Source organism: Myotis myotis, unplaced genomic scaffold (assembly GCF_014108235.1).
Source record: "Myotis myotis isolate mMyoMyo1 unplaced genomic scaffold, mMyoMyo1.p scaffold_m19_p_6, whole genome shotgun sequence".
Taxonomy (NCBI): domain Eukaryota; kingdom Metazoa; phylum Chordata; class Mammalia; order Chiroptera; family Vespertilionidae; genus Myotis; species Myotis myotis.
This window is the reverse complement of record NW_023416368.1, coordinates 80,617,232-80,637,389: the sequence shown is the minus strand read 5'-3', so window position 1 is coordinate 80,637,389 and position 20,158 is coordinate 80,617,232. Positions and strand designations below refer to the sequence as shown.

Here is a 20,158-nt window from a genome sequence, read left to right as displayed (position 1 = left end):
CTCTCCCCATTCTAGCCCAGCTGCACCAGTAACACTAGAAAACCAAGCCAATAAAAGTGATTTTTTTCATTAAAAAAACCCTTTATAGTCATTTCATGTCGGTTGGAAATCACAGAAATTGGGCAGAAAAAAAACCCCGAGGGACAAATACAAATGAAGAGCACAGCATCTCCCCAACAGTTCTCTGCTCCCTGGGCGGCCGGGAAGGAGTGGGGCAGGCCTACGGGCATCTACATGACGGGCGGGGCCTGGCCGCCGGGCTGCCCGGGGCTCAGCTGTCCTCGTCGTCCAGGGACTCAGAGTCCACGTGCGCCCTCTGGCGCTCCTGCCGGTCCTTCCCTGGCCCGTCCAGGTCGGGGCCCTCCCTCGCGCTGCTGGTGAAGCACAGCACGGTGGGGGTGAGCAAACTGCCTTTTTGTCTGTCTATCTCCGTCTACCACCGACAAACTAAAAGCCCTAGGCCCATCCCACCGTGCCCAATGCAGTGGGTGTGTGTTGAATGGTCTGGGGTTCTCAGCAGGCCGCACACCACACTCGAGGGTGGTTGTGAAAGAGACTGCCTGCACCCACTCCTGGAGAGTTGGGAGGAAGCCACTGTCTCTAGGATCTGACCCAGGGCAGCTCAGCTTCCTCGCCTGGGGCGTCCTGAGGGGTCTGTTGCCAAGGTAGGGGATGGGAGGCCAGCACATGGGGGCCAAGTCTCTGGGACCCTGACCAGGATAAGCAGCCCAGACATCAGGGTGCCTTCTCAGCAAGTTGCCCCCCTCCCCTGCTTTCTTAGAAAGTCACCCCCAGTGCCACAGCCCCCAGGGACACTTACTCATTGTGTAACAAGTCTTCAGAGGAGCCCCCCACTGGCCCCTCTTCCAAGTTCTGTCCTTCCTCCTGTTCCTTGTCCTCCGTGCTCCCACCCTTCTGGGACGTGGCCTCACCATTCACTGAGGCTGAGAGATCTGGGGGAGGGAAGGGGGTCATACGACACTGTGGTGCTATTGCCCAGGACCCCTGTCCCCTTCCCATTGAGAGCAGGTGGGAGAGCAAGCCAGCTTTGGGACAGGGGACACTCGACACCCCTGAAGGACCCTGGCCCCATGTGTCCACAATCACCTCTACCTCCGTGCCTCCCAGTCGCATGGGGACTGGCAGCTCCACCAGCCCACGGCTGGCTGCATGTGCTTCTGCAGCCAGCCCAGGCCCCTGAAGAAGGGAGGGGCCAGTAAATGAGTGCTGAGGCTGGGACAGAGGTAACACCCCGCTGGGCTAGCCCCCAGGCTGCTGAGGCTTTTTCAGCCGAGCCAACTTAACACCAGTCTGAAGGGCTACTCTAAGCATCTGTCATGAGGACCAGGTGACACCAGCAGGAACACCTCCTGCTCCCAAAGGCCACTGTCCCTGCTGGAAACATCCTTTTTCCTCTCAGCTCACCCATGACCCTCCAGCTGCAGCCCAAGGCCTGTGCCTCACTTGGCTCACACACACTTGGCGCACACACACACACACACACACACACACACACACCCTCCTACACTGCCTGACTCTGAGTGAGAGTCCAGAGACCGTGAGGGGCAGAAGTGTGTGCGTGTACCAGCCACGAGCTGCCTTGGGGACAAAGCCAGGCCTGCGCAGAGAGCACCAGGACACACCACCACTGTCATCAGGGGAGGAGCCCACCCAGCTCACCAGCACTGGCCTCATCCTCCGCCCTCTCTGACGGGGCCTCCTCTCCAACCGGAGCCTCCTCAGGCTTCTCTGCCTCCGCTGGCTCCTTCTCCACTCCAGTCCTGGTTGCCTTCTGAATGGCCTCAATCTTTGGTCCCAGGACCCGAGACTTGAGCCGGGTGTAGACCTCCGCAGCCTTCTCCATCACCTCCTTGTTGGCCTTGTAACGGCGAATCTGCCCGCCAAGAGGCCTGGCTCAGGGAGTGTAGTTGGCCTCACCCCCCCCTCCCCGCCCTGAGACCCTTCCTACTGCTGCCGCCACCTGGGCACCTCCCACGGAGACTGGCACACCCCTGGGCAGTCCACCGGCCCTCTCCTCACTGACCAAGGGCAGCTGTGGCTAGACCCCGGCCTGCTTCCAACCCTGGGCTCCAACTGTACCTTTTTCAACGTGGCCACCACATCAGTGTTCTTCTGGAGAATATGCGAGGTCACCTGCAGGGTCCCAAGCTCCTCTAGTGCGTTCAAACACCTCTTCACATCCTGAGGGTGGGAAAGTAAGAAGGAGGGATAGCACCTAGGCGACCCAATAGGTCAGAGTAGGATACCTCAGGGCTTTCCCTGTGGAAAGAGCTGCAGAAAGACCCAGATTTGGAGGGATCTTGGGGCCCGCCCACAGCACCAGCTGGCAGGGACACAGCACTGCACATCAGGATGGCCCTCAGCTAGGGGACACACAATAAAAACAATGGATCCCGCCCCACCCCGCCCCATCCACCCCAAGGAACCCTGGATTTGCCTCAATTCCTGGAGACTTCTAAGGGTGCTCTAGACATGCAGGGGTGGCAGGGACTGCTTCATCAGGGAAAGTGGCTTCTCATGACCCCAAGGTGTGTCTTACCGGATTATCGACCTTTAGGGCGAACTTGATCTCGCTGTGCAGTTTCTGAAGCTTCTCCTCCACGGAAGGTTCTGTGGCCAGGAGAGAACGCACTGCCTGGGCCTCAGCTCCCAAGCCCAGACTTGGCCAAGGGCCTGAGCACCCCTATGTGACAGAAGAACCTGCCCCCCTCCCGACCTCAGCAGCCGTGGGCTGCAAGACCTTGGCAGCGACTGTGACAGCTGGGCCCTCACCTTTCTTCTTCTCAACCTTCCTGTCGGGTGGGAACCCTTCTGACCGCTTCCGGGTTCGTTCCACCTTCATGGGCCTGTGAAGACTCAATCCCTTTAGGCCTCTGACCAACATCCACGAAGCCACCCTGCCCCAACCACTGCCATCCTCCCCACTAAGGGCCGAGAGCTACAGAAGAAAACCTTTAGGAGGTCCCAAAGCTGTGAGGAGGGGTCAGGGATCTTCGTGACCTGGTCTAAGACAGGCACCTAGGACAAACCATGTGAAATCTCAAAGTTTTTTTTTTTTTATATGTGGCTGCGGGTTAATGTCTAGTATGTAAGACCCAGTGAATGAGTTACTAAAAGGCGCTCCACTTGGACACTCATAAACAACAGAAACACTCGTTAACATGGTTCCAGTTCGCTATAACCGGTTTGGCTCAGTGGATAGAGCGTCGGCCTGTGGACTGAAAGGTCCCAGGTTCGATTCCGGTCAAGGGCATGTACCTTGGTTGCGGGCACATCCCCAGTAGGGGGTGTGCAGGAGGCAGCTGGTCGATGTCTCTCTCTCATCAATGTTTCTAACTCTCTATCCCTCCCCCTTCCTCTCTGTAAAAAATCAATAAAATATATTAAAAAAACAAAACAAAACAAAACATGGTTCCAGTTCTATACTCTACTCAGCAGTCAGGCTGCAAGTTCCCAGTGGGTAGATTCCAACCAGTGGCTAGAATTCCATTTCAAATGTCAGGGAGATGTGCTGGCCCCACAGTGGGTCTTGGACTTAAAAAGCCTGAGAACCACTGGTCTGGGGACAGTTTCCCCTTTGGCACTACTGACATCAGCGCCAGGCCATTCTCTGTGGGGGGCCATCCTGCATACTATGCTGTGTTGAGCAGCATCCCTGGCCCCCATTCACTTGATGTCTGGAACACCCCAGTCAAGGACCACAATCCTGAACAGAGGACACTTCAACAGGATCTGTTTACCAAACTAAATTTGGAAGCTGGGCCCCTCCAATAAGGAGTGAGAACCTGGGGACCAGGATGGGGCAGACAGGCTAAGTGAGTGCTGACCTGGATCGGGGCTTCTCCTCAGGGCGCCCTTTCTTCTCCTTCTGGCTGGGTCTCTTCACAGGTTCTGTGTTTTGTGGCTGCAACTTCTTAGCTGATTTCTTCACCTGCAGCAGCAAAATAGAGGGGCTGGAGCGGCAGGGGCTGGCTCTGAACTCCTGAACTCCCCCTTGGGGAGACAACACTTCCTGCCACCACCTTAACACTGCTGGGAGCTGGTAGAATGGACAGGATGGAATGGGAAAGGTCCCTGTGTCCCATCCATCCCTGGCAGCAGATCTCAGGCTCTGAAAGGCCCACCAACAGTGGGGCAGCCCTTCATATTCCAAGCAGGACACTTCCTGAGGCAGGGAACTTGGTCCCCACTTTGGGACAAGGGAAAGCAACTGGGAGAGAACAGGGTGTTGTCAGGCTTTCCCCATTCCCACGTAAAGTGGGATCCTGGTCTAGAATGTGATGGACCTTGGAAGTCAGTCAGACTCTCAGATTCAGGCCCACACCAACTCATGGGGCTTGATTGTCACCACTGCCCTTTGCTGGCATCAGAGTCTTCCTGACTGCTCCCATGCTCACCCCACAAGCTGTTACCCCATAGTGGCCAGAGGACACATGTGGACATCTAAGTCAGATCCACCCCTTGTCTGCATACAGCCCTTCAGGTCTCCCACTTCCCTCAGGGTAAAAGTCTAAGTCCTCCCCACAGTCCACAAGGCCCTGCACATCCTGACTCCATTCCCTCCTTGACCTCACTTTCTTCTCTCCCCCTGGCTCACTCTGATCCAGCCATACAGCCCTTCTTCTTCCTCCAACATGCCAGGCATGGTCTTGCCCCAGGGCCTTTGCACAGGCTATGCCCACAGTCTAGGAAGTTGTTCTCCAAGTTATCTTCCCAGATCACCTCCCACTTAACTCAGATCCCTACATGTCACCTTCTCGACTGAAGCCTTTAGGGTCTACCCCATTTAAAATAGAAACCCTCCCATCCCAACACTCCATGGCCTTCCCTTTGCCTTATTCCTCTTAGCACAGAATGCTCTGGAAAGCACCATGTAACATTTTAACGTTGTTTACACTCTTTCTCCCTCCCTCGGATATCAGCTCCTTAACACGGGGTTTCTGTGTGTCACCCACTGCTTTCGCGCCACACCCCCAGCACCCAGAACAGTGTCTAATACACAGCAGGTGCTCAATAAACATGCTGGATAAAGGAATGGACTTGCTTGAAGGGGTGGGTGTTAGGGAGAAGCCTCTTCAGTTACCCATGTTTCCCCACCAACCCCCATGGGCTACATGACCCCCGCCAGGTGGGGCGCACCTCTCTCTCCAGCTCAGCCTCCAGCTCCGAGTCAGAGGAGGACTGGGGCCCCCGTCCCCGACCCTTCCGGCCACGCTGCTTCCTGACGGGCTCTTCCTCATCCCTGACCTCATCGCCGCTGCTTCCCCCACTGCCCCCTTGCAGGGCTTCCCCACGCTCAGCCCGTTCACGCCTCCGCTCCTTCTCTTCCTTCTCCTGCTCCCGTAGCCGCCGCAGCTCTTCCTCCTGCTCCCGGCGCCGCCGGGCCTCCAGCTCACGTCGCCGTTCCTCATCACGGCGCTTCCACTCGCTGATTCGGTCTACCTCCTCACTGTCGCTGGGGGTGCAGGCCAATTAGAGAGGGGGCCTGTCCTCAGAAGGCACTGCTCCAGACCCACCCACAGCCTGGCTGAGGACCCTATCAGAAGCAACCCACCTGTCACTGCTTGAGCTGCTCGGGGGCCGCTCAGGCTTCGGTTTCCGCCCGCGGGGTTTGGGGGGAGGCTTCTCAGCTATGAAAAAGAAAGGGTGGCCTTCTTCTGCACTGTCCTCCAGGCGGGGCAGGGGACCCCCACAGCCCAGCCCAGAGGCGAGGGCCCATGTGGGGCAGGCCCCAGGGAACCAGGTCAGAACCAGTGCCAGCTACCCTACCTGGCTTCCTGCTCCTGGGAGGTTTCTTTACTGACACATCCGAGTCTGAGGAGGAGGACGAGGAAGCCAAAGAGGAGGAAGAGGCCGACCTGGCCACGGCCACTGGCTCACCTTTGACCCCTTCAGATTCTGGTTTGGAATCTGAGTCAGAGGCCGATGGCGGCTTCTGGAAGAGGCCGGGGCATGGAGGTGAGAGAGCAGACCCCAGCACCCCTTATAGACCCCAACCCACAACACTTCACCTCCCCCAAAAAAGCTTTTTTAGGCTTAGCATCATAGGCAGCCCTGGATGTGCCTACAGCTGCCTGATCCTTCACCTTGGTCACAGTGCATAACCTCCCCAGACCTCCCGCCTCCTGGGTGAAGTGCAAGGATTTTTCCCAGTGGCAAGAGCTTTTTAAAATCTTGCCTGGAGGCCCAACTAGATGTGCTGCCCTCTTCCACTGTCTCTGCCCCCGAGCTTCTGAGTCCCCAGCACACACTTGTACATGTACACTCACATCCACGTGTGTACATGTACACAATACACATAACACTTGTATATAACTCGTACATAGCTCATATATGCCAGACAACACACTCATGTACTTGTACACACCACACATGCACACTTGTACAGGTATGCACATGCTCATACACACACAAGCACATACAATACATACATCCATACATTCATACACACACACACAACACAGCTCTCTCTCTCTCACACACACGCACACAGCTTCCTCTCTCTCTCTCTCACACACACACACACACACACAAACACAAGGGACAACTAAGAGTGCTTCATTCCCTTCTGATGCCAACACCTGTAAAAGACAGGAGCGGCAAAAAAATAGGTCATCTGCTCAGGGAAGTGCTCTGCACACATGGTACCAGAAACTAGGGGCTGAGGCCATCAGTGAAGCCAGAGGTGGAAGTCAGCAGTGCCCTGGCCTACGCCCTATCCTCCTTCAAAAAGGACCCGACTCTAATTGTGGACAGTGGTTGGTGACCTTGAGAGAAGCTCTAAGAGTTTCTCCCAGGTGAGCATAAAAAAAAAAAAAAAAACCCACCTCTAGCCTGGCTGGTGTTGCTCAGTGACTGAGCGTCAACCCGGGAACTAAGAGGTCAGGGTACATGCTCGTGTTACAGACTCAATCCCCAGTAGGGGGTGTGCAGGAGGCAGCCTATCAATGATTCTCGCTCATCATTGATGTTTCTATCTCTCTCCCCCCCCGCCCCCCTTTCCTCTCTGAAATCAATAAAGATATCCGTATTTAACAAAAATAAATAAGTAAAATGAAAACATACTTTAAAAAAACCACACAACACACCTCTACCTTTTTCTTCCGTCCTGCCAGGGGGCCCCGCCGTGGCACCCGAACCATGGCTTTCTTCTCAGGGGTGAAATCCTGGGCAGAGAGAAGAGAGCTGAACAGAATTCAACTGGCTGGCCACTGCTCGGTTCCCACCTGTGTATCTCTCCCCACCCACCTAAGGAGCAAACCACCTGTTCACCTGGTCACTGGTCTTCTCTGACTCAGATGAGCTTTCAGAGTTCTCCTCCTCAGACGGGGACACACTAGCCTGATCCAGGTCACTGGAGGCCTTCCGGGCTCGTTTTGAGACCGACATCTGGAGGGAGAGCAACCCAAACAGACCAGAAAAGCATATGTGCTCAGCAGAGCCGTCTCCCCCCTGACCCCTCTTATCCCGGGAAAGAGCTCGAACTCTACAACAGGGGTGTGGAATTCTGGCCCAAGGGCCGTATAAGGCCCAAGAAATCATTTGGTCTGGCCTGCCAAGGCATTAGAGATGAGTTAATTAAATGTTTGACCAAATATAGCAGGCTAATTTTTAAGGTGATAATTTTGGCACGAGAATGTTATAAGTATCCAAGTGGCCCTTGGCAGAAAAAAGGTTCCCCACCCCTGCTCTAGAACTTTTAACGAGGTCAACTGGGACCCTTCGAGGATCTGATTAAAAAACCAGGAGTGGGTAAGTAAGCTGCAGGATGCAACTTCAGGCTGGAAGGAGAAAAAGTCAGGGCACTGCTGGGCCACCAGCCCCTCACAGGCCAGGTGCACCTGCCCCACCCCACCCCTACCTTCAAGGCTGATGCTTTTCGCTTCAGACTGCTGTTGTCACTGCTCTTGTCTGAGTCTGAATCACTCTCCATCCTGTCGCTGGCAGCTGCAGCAGTCACGGCTGTGACAGTCATGACGCCCCTGTCCTCGTCGTCCTCACTCCTCCCTGCCGGGTCAGCTTCAGGGGCCTCACTGTCAGAGGAACTCACCGGCTGGGAGGAGGGGGCAGAGACAGTGAGTTCATTCTCAGGCTTGGGTGGATTTCCCAACCACGGCAGCGACCCAGAGGGCAGCACCCACCAGTGGCAGTGTCTCAAATGCCAGGGCCTCCTCACTTTCCCAATGGGGAAACTGAGGCCCAGAAAGCCCTGAGAGCTGAGGCAGGAGGCTGAGATGGACAAAACGATGATTCAAGCACTGTGGGACTCATGGTAAAACCCTGGGCAAGTGACTTAAGCCTCTCTCTACCTCAGTTTCCACATCAAAGCAATGAGGATGTCACCGCTTTGGCCTCACAGGGATGAGACACAAGTGGTATGTGATGTACTTAGAACAGTGCCCAGACTGGCAAGAGATCCATCAAGGCTTGCTTTTTATTACTATTACTATTATTATTATTCTCATAATTAAGAAAAGGGAGCTGACCTAACACAGGACCTCTGGGCTTAAACTTTAAGGCACTGTTATTTCTGCTTTACCCCAAATTCCTATAGAATGGAATACTATTCAGCCATAAAGCGGGATGAAGCTCTGACACAACTTTATGTGTGGCATTTGTTCTACTCGAACCATATGCTAGGCTCATTTACAACTCACTTTTGGGAGGAGGTACTCGGTGCCAGGTACTGTGCTAGGTAGATGGTAAGTGCACAGATATGAACAGAACATGGTCCCTGCCCCTGGGGAACTTACAATCTAATGGGAGAAACCAACCATAGCCACCTGGACAGACCAATGTCACACTGTGGTCAAGGGCAGCAATGAAGATATCAGCACATGAGTGGGAAGGATCAGAGAGAGGTGTATGCCAGGTGGTGGGAGTATTCTGCACTGGGAGGGGGACCTCAGAAGACATGACATTTTAGCTGAGGAGTTGTCCCAAGCATGCAAAGGGATAGGGGCTAGAGGCATTTGGGAAGACAGGATTGGCATAAGTGAAGGTTCCCCTAAGGAATCTGGACAAGTAGGGGGGGAGGGTGCGGGGCGGGGAGAGGCACAGTGAAAGAAAAGCAAATGACAGCAGAGAGGCTGGGGAGTTAGGCCCGGCCAGGTGAGGCAGGGGGTGATCAAGGCTCGAGGTGGTCAGCAGATGGCACAATGACAGGCCACAGGGCTTTTTCGGGTCCCTTTTTGAACTTCTGTATGTTTTATGTTTGTGTGAGGAAGACGGATGGGCCCCGGTCATATATAGCCATCATTCAGTCATTCAATGAACATCACGGAATACCTGCTATATGCCTGGGCCTGTGCTGGGGCTAGAGACGAGTAAGACAGGGTCCCTGTTCTTGGGAACCTCATAGTCTAATGGGGATACAGACAAGTAAATGCAATTACAACACAGCATGAGGGGAGGTACCCAGCCAAATCCAAGTGTAAAATCTGACCAGGTTTTTTCACAGTATGTACCTCTTTTCTAAATAACTGATTTTTTAAAGAACAAGATTGAGATTCTTAAAAGCTACATTCTCTGGAATCATGTGGAAACAACCCAAATGTCTATATACTGATGAGTAAATAAAATGTGGGATAGCTATAGAATGTAATACTATTCAGCCATAAAAAGGAATGAAGCTCTGACACATGCTAACCAACACGAGTGAACCTTGAAAGCATGCTCAGTGAGAGAAGCCAGATACAAAGGCCAAATACATGATTCCATTCATATGAAATGTCCAGAATATGCAAATTCATCAAAACAGAAAGTAGGTTAGTAGTTCCTACTGTTTGGGCAAGAGAGAACTGAGGGTGACTGCTAATGAAGAAGGTTGTTTCTTTGGGGGTGATAGGAATGTTCTGGAATCAGATAGTAGTGATGGTTGCACAACATTGTGCAAGTATTAAAAGCCATTGTACTGTATGCTTTAAAATTCTGAATTTTATGTTATGTGACTTACCCCAATTAAGAAAAAAGACACTACCCCCAAAAAGCCACATTCCCTTGGTGTGATGACAGTTCTATGGATTGGAACAGGGCATGCACGCTGACCAAGAAAAAAGCGAGGAGGACCAAAAGGGCATGAGAGGACAGGAGAGGGCTGCACCAACGGGACGAACTAAGTGAGACTAGAAAGAGGAGCAAGGAGAGGTGGAGGTTTGTGTGCCTGGGTGGCCAGGAGGAGGGAAGGCGGGTCATGAACAGCTGGACAGAGGTAGAGGCCAAGTCCCAGCAGCACATCAAATAGAAGAGAATGGACATGTGAGAGTAGAAGCGTGGGCACCACAGCCAGACGGGGGACGGCAGTGACACAGGAAGGACCGAGCGGATGGAATGGCCGGGAGGGACTCAGTCCGCCATTACTCCCCACTCCATGCTCACTCCGGGTACAGAGCCACATTCTTCCCCCTCCGAGAAACTGAAGTCATAAGCCCCCCCCCCCCCCCCCCGGCCTTCACCACAATCCCTATTTAACAGGAGAGAAAAATGAGAATCGTGTTGACAGGACTTGGCAACTCTGCACCAAACACCTTTTGTCTCCCTCGCATCGCTGTGACCTTAGGCAGGGAGGCAGGGCCTTGTCTGTATGGTTGACAAGATTAAAAAGTATAAAACTAAGTAGGCTAAGGCCCACACCTAAAACGCTAGAGGAATCGCGCCTTTATGGTGGGTTTCTGTCACACTGTCCTCGAGGACTGAGGAGCACCACTGGTAGACAGAGAAAGGAGATGCTATCCCGTTTGTCCCTTGGAGAGTAAGTGACTAACTGGCTGGTCCAATGCATTTGCAAGTGTTAAGTCAAGTGCAAACCACCAAACACTGAGCTCATCCTCTCTCTTCTCTCCCCCTCTCTTCCTCTCTGTGTGTAACTTGTGGAAGCTGTTATCCTCATTTTGCAGATGAGAAAAAAGCTGGTGTGACAAGACAGCACAGCAAGTAAGTGTCAGAGATGGGATGCAAGGCAGGTTCACCTTGGCCACGAAGCCTGGGTCCTGCACACAGCTAGTGCTGATTAGATGCCTCCTCGCTTCTACCGAGCTCTTGATCAACTGTGCCTCCATGGCCCAGTCAGGCGATTGGGATGAATGGGCGTGGTCCACAATTAGGGAAACCGAGACTCTGGACACTAAGTGACTTGCCCTACACTGTGCCTGTGGGTAGAGCCAGGAGCTCTGATCTGGGTCAGCCCATGGTATCTAAGTGTTGGGAACTCTGATCCATGTGGAGAAGTTTGGGGGACATTTGGACACCCAGTGGCTAAGTGATGAGATGAGCACTCATTTCTCTCAATGTCTTACTGAATCTGGATATGAATGAGGTGGAAAGGGAAGGTGAAATCCAGCCTGGCCTCCTCATTCCCAACTACTATCTTGCACTTACAAGGTACCTGACACACATTTGCTCACTTGAACCTAGGTTCAGATGCCCACATAGCACTGCCCTTTTTTTTAAAAAGATTGTTATTGATTTCAGAGATGGAGAGATAAAAACATCAATGATGAGAATCATAGATCAGCTATCACCTGCATGACCCCACTGGGGATCGAGCCTACAACCCGGGCATGTACCCTGACCAGGAATCAAACCGCGACTTCCTGGGTTCATGAGTTGATGCTCAACCACTGAGCCTCACTGGCCAGGCTACCAGGCTTTTTTAAGTTGACAATTTTGTATGGTCCACGAATGTTATAAATATCCAAATGGCCCTTGGCAGAAAAAACGTTCCCCACCCCTGATGTATAGAGGTTATTCTTGGGGCCTTCCTCCTCATCCTCTAGGCCCTTATCATGGCTTCTATCAGCCAGAGGGAAAGTAATTTTACCCCGGAAGGCGGGAGGCCTAGGTTTTAGTCCCAGCTCTACTCTAACCAGCTTGAGAACCTTAGATAGGTCCCCTTACCTCTTCCTGTATCAGTGACCAGATACAGTAAATGGCATCCTTCTAGGTCAATGGTGTTCAACCAAGGGTGACTTTGTCCCTCATTTGGCAACGTCTAGAGACATTCTGGTTATCATGATGGGGTGCTCCTGGCATTGAGTGCATGGGGGCCAGAGAAGCTGTTCAATATTCCATGGTGCCTAGGACAGCCCCCCCACAAAGAGGTCTCAGATTCAAGCTGGGTCCCTCTGAGCAATCAAGTGAACTCTCTGGGCCTTAGTTTGCTCATCTGTAAAACGGGAAAAATGCCACTGGCCCACCCCACTCTAGGATTACTGTGTGGATCAAAAGACAATGAAGGTGGAACCGTAGCAAGATACCATTTTTCACCTCCTGGCTTGGCCAAGGGATGTGGAACAGGCCTTGCCAGACACTCCTGGTAGGAGCACCAGATGAGTTAAGGCTGTCGGAAAGAATGAGGCTATTCTCTGCATGTTGCCATGGGCCAGTCATCAAGCTATATTATTGGGGGGATAAAGCAAAGTAGAGAATTACATGCTTTAAAAAAGAAAGCTATAGGGTTTTATATGCATAAAGAATCCTGGAAGGATATAAGGAACTGGTAGCTGTGGCTGTCTTAAGAGGAAATGGAAACAGAGTGACCAGGAGGCAGGAATGACTTTTCACTGTACGCCCCTTTTGTACCTTTTCAATTTTGTACCATGACACTGTATTCCCACTCAAAATGTAAAAATAAACTGCAAACTTAGAGGATGAAAAAAGAGACTGTTCAGGTACCCATAAAGCAATGACTCTAAGTCTGTAGACTGGCTCCACCAGAAGCATCTAGGATGATGCCTGGGAAGAAAAACCCCAAGGTCCCCAGAGCTCCGACCTAAACTACTAAACCTAAACCTCTAGGGGAGTAGGGGTGAGGTCCAGGGATCTAGACTTTAAACCGATATTCCATCTGTAGACATAGACTGGTTAGAGAACCAAACAGCAGTGATAAGCTCTCACACTCAGAGCTACTTCTCAACATGGGGAGCCTGCATGGGCCTAGTTTAATGTCAAGGTCATAGCATTTTTGAGTTCTCTTTCCTCGAGGGCAAGCATCTACATAGTACTTAGCAAGCTGTGGGTGTGCAATAAATATTAAATGGAGTGATGATTCACCAGGAGGCAATAAGCTTAGGATGTAACCAAACAGAACTTGAGGTGGGGCCAGAAAAAGATCTCATGAAACTCAACTACCTTAAAGACCTTCCAATTCCCAGTTAGGGACGTGCAAAGCAAAGGAAAAGAATGGGTATCAAAGCAGGGGGACCTCTGTCTCCCAGACCCATCACTGGAGGTAAAAGTCAAATACCCCCCAACATGCACTAAATATGTGAGCCTGGTCCACCTGTTGAGTGAACCCTAAATTCTGGGCCATGAGCTCCTGGAAGGCAAGAAGTGTGTCAGTCATTTTGAATTCCTGGTCCGTAGCTGGTGCAGGTGTCAGTACAGTAGTCTGCTGGATCAGTTGGTGGACTGAGCCACAGGGGGCACACCCAAACCATCTTAAGATCCGAAGTTCTCAAGCAGGACCTGGCCCCACAGAACCAAGCCCTCTCTGACTCCTGCTTCCCTCCCCACAGACCTTGCTGGTAGTACTTTTTCTCTCTTCCAGCCAAGCTCTGCCCACGTTGGTCAGTTTGCTTCCAGCCAATCTTGAGCCCACCCATGCTGAGGCCAGGCTACTCCGACTCCCTACGCCACCCACAGAAACCCCAAAAGCAGTGGTTAACAACAGAGTGGAGAACCCCAGCCTAGCCTCCCTTCATCTGCATCTCACCCCAAAATACCCAGGGCAAGGCACCCCTCTGCCATCCTTCTGCAGCCTTCCACAGCTTTCTATGAACTTAACTTCAACTTTTCTAGATCTTTCCCTTCCCTGAATGTTTTCAGATACCGATGTGCCACTAAGCTGTCATCTCTATGATCCTTGGCATTTTTTTTCCACTTAAGCAAGAACTCTCACATGTACTAACTGCTGTCTTTTTCCAAGTCTAAAATCTGGCAGTAATGGCAGAAGTGGGGGTTATTATTAAAAGGAAAAATGTTTTTCTTAGAAAACAAAAGGTTTTATAAGAGCTAACACTATTATAAATTCACACTAATCCCAGAGCAGTGGGTCTCACCAGGGGTAAGCCCACATCCCTCCACCCCACCCAAGGGACACTAGGCAATGTCTGAGGACATACTTGGTTGTCACAACTGGGGGGGGGGGGGGCAGGGGGAGGAAGGATGCTCCTGGCACCGAGTGGTTGGGGCCAGGAATGCTGCCTAACACTCTATAGTGCCCAAGTCGCCACCACCCCCCGCCCCCCCACACACAGAATTATCCAGCCCAGATTGTCAGTAGCACCAAGAGGGAGAAGCCCTGTCCCAGAGGCCTCTCCTTTTTCTATGAGAGAAGCTAAGGCTACTTCTAGTCTCCAGTGCACGTGAGCACCACTTGATTTGGCTCTGCAGACCCCACGCCAGCTGTCCCCAACCCCCAGGTACTCACCAGAGGGGCACTGTAACTGGCGTGGGGATTGTTCTGGATCTCCCACAGTCCCTCATTGAAGCCTTTCCTCTTGTTGGGTTTCCCGTACTTATCTTTCCACTTGTCGTAGGGAAATAGGTCCTTGGGTCCCAGGAAGGCTCTGGAGAGAGAAACCACAGCCGGTCCTAGGTGAGCCAGGCCACCCTGGGAGGCACCCCTGGGGGAATTCAAGCCCAGTGAGGGACACTTACGTTTCGTGTGTACCAAAGAAGAAGATGGGGTACTTGTTGGGTGGGGGCTTCACAGCACCATCAGCAATGTCATCAATCTGCAGTGAGAGGCCAGTAAGGGGGTAGCTGAGGGGCAGGGCAACTTCACCCACTAACCCAGAAATTAGCCAAGTTTTTTAAGGGAAAGCATGCTGGGAGAAGGGAAGCCTTCAACCTAGGAAGATGCATCACCTTCCAGTTAGGCATCTGCATTCCTGTGTACCCCGCCCCCCAATTGCATATTTATCCCCTCCTCCACACACAGGGTTGCCCCCAAGGTAGGTACCTGAGCAAAGCCAAAAATAGTCCTCTGATCAGCCGGGGGTGGGGCCAAGCTCAGCTTCTATGAACTACCAGGACCCTCCCACAAGAACTCCTCCCTCAAAGAGGGGATCGGGTGGTGGGGTGGTTGGTCTCCCAGAGGCTGCAGCAGGCAGCTCCAAGGATGCAGAGGGTGGGGGGTGGGCTGCAGGAGACAGGCCCTGAGCATCCAGGAAGTCCCACCCTCCCCTACAGGCCCATGGGCTCTAGCAGCTGTCAGTCACATCCCACAGGAGGTTAGCAGCCCCTTCACTTCCAATCAGGTGCTTGGAAATGTTCAGGGCTGAAGAGAGCCAGCTGGAAGGGGGTTGGAGAGGGAGAAGCTGGTACTCTGGAAAGAAGGGAAGTGCCCATAAAGTTTCATTGCTCTGGTGCCCCCCAAGAAAATAACAGTGAGCCAATCAGGTTAAAATGGGTTCTCTGGTCCCCGTTAATTCCTTAACATTCTCAATACCCGGGGACTGCTGAGATCTTCCCTGCTCCCCTCACTCAGCTTCCTTCCTGTTTTATAGGCTACTTTTCAAATCCTTGGCCCTGGGCTGTGGATCTCTGGCATCCATCTCAAGCATCACACTCCCACACAGAAGCATCCCCAAACGCCATCACCCTGAGCTGAGACCCAGCCCAACATGCCTTCCAGGCCATCTTCTGCTCTGGCCTCACCCAGGGCCCGCCTCTGAGCTCACAGCCCAGACATCCTAGTAACCAGCTCCAGCTCCAGACTGGTCTCTGGGCAGTGGTCCCCGAGCCTCTCCTGACATCCTCTGGTGTCCCCAACCCCCAGCTCCAAGTGCCGACCGTCTGCTTACTTCCACCCACAGGGAGGGAAGGTCCAGTCTGAAAACTCCAGCCATCTCACAGCACTGTTCTGGCGACTCTCTGCACTCCTTCTATTCTAGTCAAATCTTCCGCCTCATCCTTTCACTGTCCCTGGCTGCTGCCTGAGCCTCATCCTCCCAACCCCCAAATTCCTTCCGTCCTACCAAGCACAGTCCACCAATCTCAGCCCGGGGGCAACTTTGGCCCTAAGACCTGGGGTTGACCATAACCTCCAGGTCCTCTTCCACACGGACCTGCCCTGAAGAGTGCCCAGAACTTCACTCTGCAGACCTGATAAGGGACCCTGGGCTCAGGACTACCTTTCAGACCTGGATGGAATCCTTCGACCACGAGGGTTCTTTGGATCACAGCTTCCTGCAAAGGGGGTCCCCCAAAGTCCCCTTGGCCCAGCCCCCTTCCCTCATACGCTCTCTTTTGGAACCGATCCCCCTTTGCAAGGGGCTGGTCTCTGATTCAAGCACCTTGGGAGGACAACCACACCCCAAGCCCTCCCTCCAGCTTCCTCCACCAGGCTCTGGGAGTGGGGGGGAGTCTCCCCAAGCAAGTCTTACTCCAACCTCTCATGTCCCAGACATGATCCGATCAAGTCCTCTCAGCTCCAGTGACCTCAGGAACAGAGCCTCCAGCCCTGTTTCCAGCCCTCGCCACCCTCAGCCTTGACCCTCAAGCCTTCCTCCCTTACTGCGCCCCTCATCCCTAGCCACCCTCACACATGGCCCCAGAGCCCTCAGAACTTGGCTTCTCGTGGCTTCCCCCAGGAAGTCCTTCGGCGGGACGTCCCCTTTCCATCAATTTGATCACTCTCCTCAAATTCTACGTTCCTCAGTTCCCCGCAGACTCACGGGTCTCCCTCCAACTCGAACCATGTCCGCTCAGGGCCCAGATCGCTCAAACCCAACCTCCCTCGGCTCTGGGACTCCCCGAAGCACAGGTACCTCAGCCCGGGACCCCCAAGCCCGCGGCTTGCTTTCCTCAGGTCCGGGGGCCCAAAAAAACACGGCGCGCGAGTTCCTCAGGCCTGGGACCTCCCCAGACCCCCGGCGCGTGTGTGCCCCAGAATCAGGGTCCTCCAGACCTCTCGAGTGCACAAGGCCCGAGGCTCCCCAGGCCCCCAGCTCCCAGACACCAGGCGTGTGGTATTTCAGGCCCGGGACCCCCAGACTTCCAAGTACGCGGGTTCCTCGGACCAGGGACCCCCCCCCCCCCCCCCAGAACCCGGGCGCACGAGTCTCTCCGGCCCTGGCCGTCTACTGCCCCACCCCCAGCCCCCCCACCCTCCGCCTGGCACATCTCCCGCGCGGCCTCACCCGGGCCGGCCAGTGCGGGTAGCCCTTCATCTTGGCAAACACCAAGTCCCCGGGCTTGAAGGCGTGCGGCATGCTGGCGGCGGGAAGCCCAGGCCGCGGGAAGCGGCGGCAGCGGCGGCAGCGGGGGCAGCGGTGGAGGCGGCAGCGGGAGGCGAAGCCGGGGGCGGGAGCAGGGAACCAAGGGGGCGGAGACGGTCGCTTGGGCAGCGGCCGGCGCGTGCTTATTGGACTGCGCGCTGCCGCCGGATGTCCCACCTTCCTGCCGTCACCGGCGGGAGACAAGGTCGCTCAGAACCACGTGCCGGGATAGAGGAGCGCAGAGACCAATGAGAAGAGGGGGGTTGGAGAACACGTTAACGGGATTGGATAACGGGTAGAGCAGAGGGGCGTGACCCAGAGGCCTAATTGAAGGGAGAGGAGGTTATGGGAGGTGAAAGGGCAAAGGGGGAAGGAGGGAAACGGAGGCGGTCAGGAGCCGGGTGGAGAGGGGCCAGACTTCTTCGGGGCGGAGCTTAGGGTAGAGGGGCGGGCCATGGGTCGCCATAGTAGGAGGGGCCTTATGAGAGAGGCAAGCCATTGGATACCACAGAAAAGAAGGCCCAATCAATGTAGGCGGCGGGTTGTTTGATAGCCTCCACTCCCAGAGGCGGGGCTTAAAAGAGAGTTGCAGGCCGTTGGATGCCAAACAAGAAGTCTTTCAAGGTAGGGAGCGGCCATTGACTACCACAGAAGGCGTGGCTTATGCATCTGTTCGCCATTGGATATCGTAAGAGAGGAAGTGCAAAATAGGGAGGTGCCTTGGCCTACCCAGGGGGCGGGGCTTATGAGAAGGAGCGGACCATTGAGTAGGTTCTTAGGTCAGGCACCCAGAAAATGCACAAAACACTTAGAAAAAGTTTATTGAACACCATGTGCCAGAGCTACAAAGTACCCAATCTATATTGATTCATTCAAGAAAAATGTTTTTAGCACTGCGTGGCCAAGTTACTTAATGGCTCTGTGTCTCAGTCTACCCACCTGTAAAATGGAACTCACAATGTACTGATCTGATAAGGGCACGAGGATTAAATAACTTCACGCCTAAGGCGCTGGCAACTGTGCCTGGCATTAGGAAATACTGGCAGCATTGGTATTGTTAGCCTGCCCTCCAAGAACTCAATGTTAAATAAAACAATTTAACTTCCACAGCTGAATGTCTTTTTAACAGAAATGGTTTAGCTTTGGCCTGTGTGGTTGGGCATCTTCTGGAGCACGAAAAGGTTGCCTGTTCGATTCCCAGTCCGTGCACATGCCCTGGTTGGGGGCTCGATCCCGGTAGGGGGCGTGCAGGAGGCAGCCGGTGGATGTTTCTCTTTCTTCCTTTCTCTCTAAAAATCATTTTTTAAAAATCTTTTTTTTAAAGGCCATAGCTAGTAATAATAATAATAATAATAATTAGGAGAATTAGGGGGAGGAGGAGAAAAAAGAAGAAGGAGTAGGAAAGGAAAAGGAAGAAGAGACCCATTTTGGGGTATGGAGTCTAAACCACCAGCAGCATAGCTTGGTAGGAAAGACATGACCATACATCTTGGAGCTTGCAAGCATTTTTACGCATCAAGTAGGGAAAAGGGGAAAGAAAGATGTAAGCAGTCTGATGAAAGAACTTACATTAGTTGCCCAGCTGGCATGGCTCAGTGGTTGAGCGTCGACCTGTGAACAGGAGGTCACGGTTCAATCAATACTGGGCTCAATCCCCAGTGTGAACGTACAGAAGGCGGCCAATCAATGATTCTCATCATTGATGTTTCTATCTCCCTCTCCCTTCCTCTCTGAAAACAATAAAAGTATATTTTTTTAAAAAAGAATTTACATTAGTTATAGGCAAAGGGGTGGGAGAAAGTGAAGTGGAGCTAGGGGCTAGTTCTAGGATAGACGCAGCAGAGTACTTAAAGCTCATATGTAAACATGAAGCAGAGGCTCCTAGGGTTCTAGGGGCTGTTCTCTCTTTTTAGCTAATCTGAGAAATATCTGCCTGGAAGTTAATTTAATAATTTCAACATACACTAAGGCAGCGGTTCTCAACCTGTGGGTCGCGACCCCTTTGGCGGTTGAACGACCCTTTCACAGGGGTCACCTAAGACCATCCTGCATATCAGATATTTACATTACGATTCATAACAGTAGCAACATTACAGTTATAAAGTAGCAACGAAAATAATTTTATGGTTGGGTCACAACATGAGGAAATGTATTTAAAGGGCCAGAAGGTTGAGAACCACTGCACTAAAGACTATGTGTAATCCTTTGTTTGTTTTGCACTGCAGTTGTTTTCTGATGAACCCCTTTGGTCTCTTCTTTCCACCCTCTGGACTACTGTAATTTAAGACATCTCAGAATTTTCACCTGGTCAGAACTCAGAGTGAAAAAGCCAGAGTGTTGCCCTAGCCGGGTTGGCTCAGTGGATAGAGTGTCAGCCTGAGGACTGAACGGTCCCGGGTTTGATTCCTGTCAAGGGCACATGCTGCAGGAGGCAGCTGATCAATGATTCTCATCGTTGATATTTTTATCTTTCTCTCCCTCTCCCTTCCTCTCTGAAATCAATAAAAATACATTTAACAAATAAAAAGAAAAAGCCAGAGTGTTGCCCCTAGCCGGCTTGGCTCAGTGGACAGAGTGTCGGCCTGTGGACCGAAGAGTCCAGGGTTCAATTCTGGTCAAGGACACGTATCTTGGTTGCAGGCTCCTCCCTGGCCTGGGTCGTGGTCAGGGCACATGCAGGAGGCAACCAATTAATGTGTTTCTCTCACACTGATGTTTGTCTTTCCCTCTCTCTTCTACTCTCTCTAAAAACCAATGGAAAATTATCCTCAGGTGAAGGTTAAAAAAAAAAAGCCAGAATGTTTAAGAAAAAGTTGAATACCGAGGGAGACTTCGTCTATCCTAGGGACCAGGAGAGCTTTCTGGAGGAGGTGGTTTAACCAGAGACTTCAAAGATAAATGGAGCCCTGGTGGGG

The 20,158-nt window shown here is 52.8% G+C and overlaps 1 protein-coding gene across 6 annotated transcripts; it reads right to left on the bottom strand.

The window, feature by feature from the left end:
* Positions 1 to 60: 60 nt before the first annotated feature.
* Positions 61 to 17,340, bottom strand: HDGFL2 (HDGF like 2). 6 transcript variants are annotated; one of them, XM_036313411.1, is made up of 16 exons: positions 17,166 to 17,339; positions 14,680 to 14,756; positions 14,450 to 14,588; positions 7,883 to 8,074; positions 7,294 to 7,410; positions 7,116 to 7,187; positions 5,791 to 5,956; positions 5,576 to 5,651; positions 5,161 to 5,476; positions 3,849 to 3,952; positions 2,794 to 2,867; positions 2,561 to 2,631; positions 2,101 to 2,202; positions 1,681 to 1,894; positions 821 to 953; positions 61 to 371 (listed from the first exon to the last, which is right to left on the bottom strand). In XM_036313411.1, exons 1-16 carry the CDS (start codon positions 17,235 to 17,237, stop codon positions 272 to 274), a joined length of 2,025 nt encoding a protein of 674 aa, XP_036169304.1. In that variant the 5' UTR covers positions 17,238 to 17,339; the 3' UTR covers positions 61 to 271. The 6 variants fall into 6 exon arrangements, 5 of the variants coding, with proteins under 5 accessions (XP_036169304.1, XP_036169301.1, XP_036169303.1 ...); XM_036313408.1 differs by having other exon boundaries at positions 7,110 to 7,187; positions 17,166 to 17,338; XM_036313410.1 differs by having other exon boundaries at positions 61 to 374; positions 5,161 to 5,470; positions 7,110 to 7,187; positions 17,166 to 17,338.
* Positions 17,341 to 20,158: the final 2,818 nt, after the last annotated feature.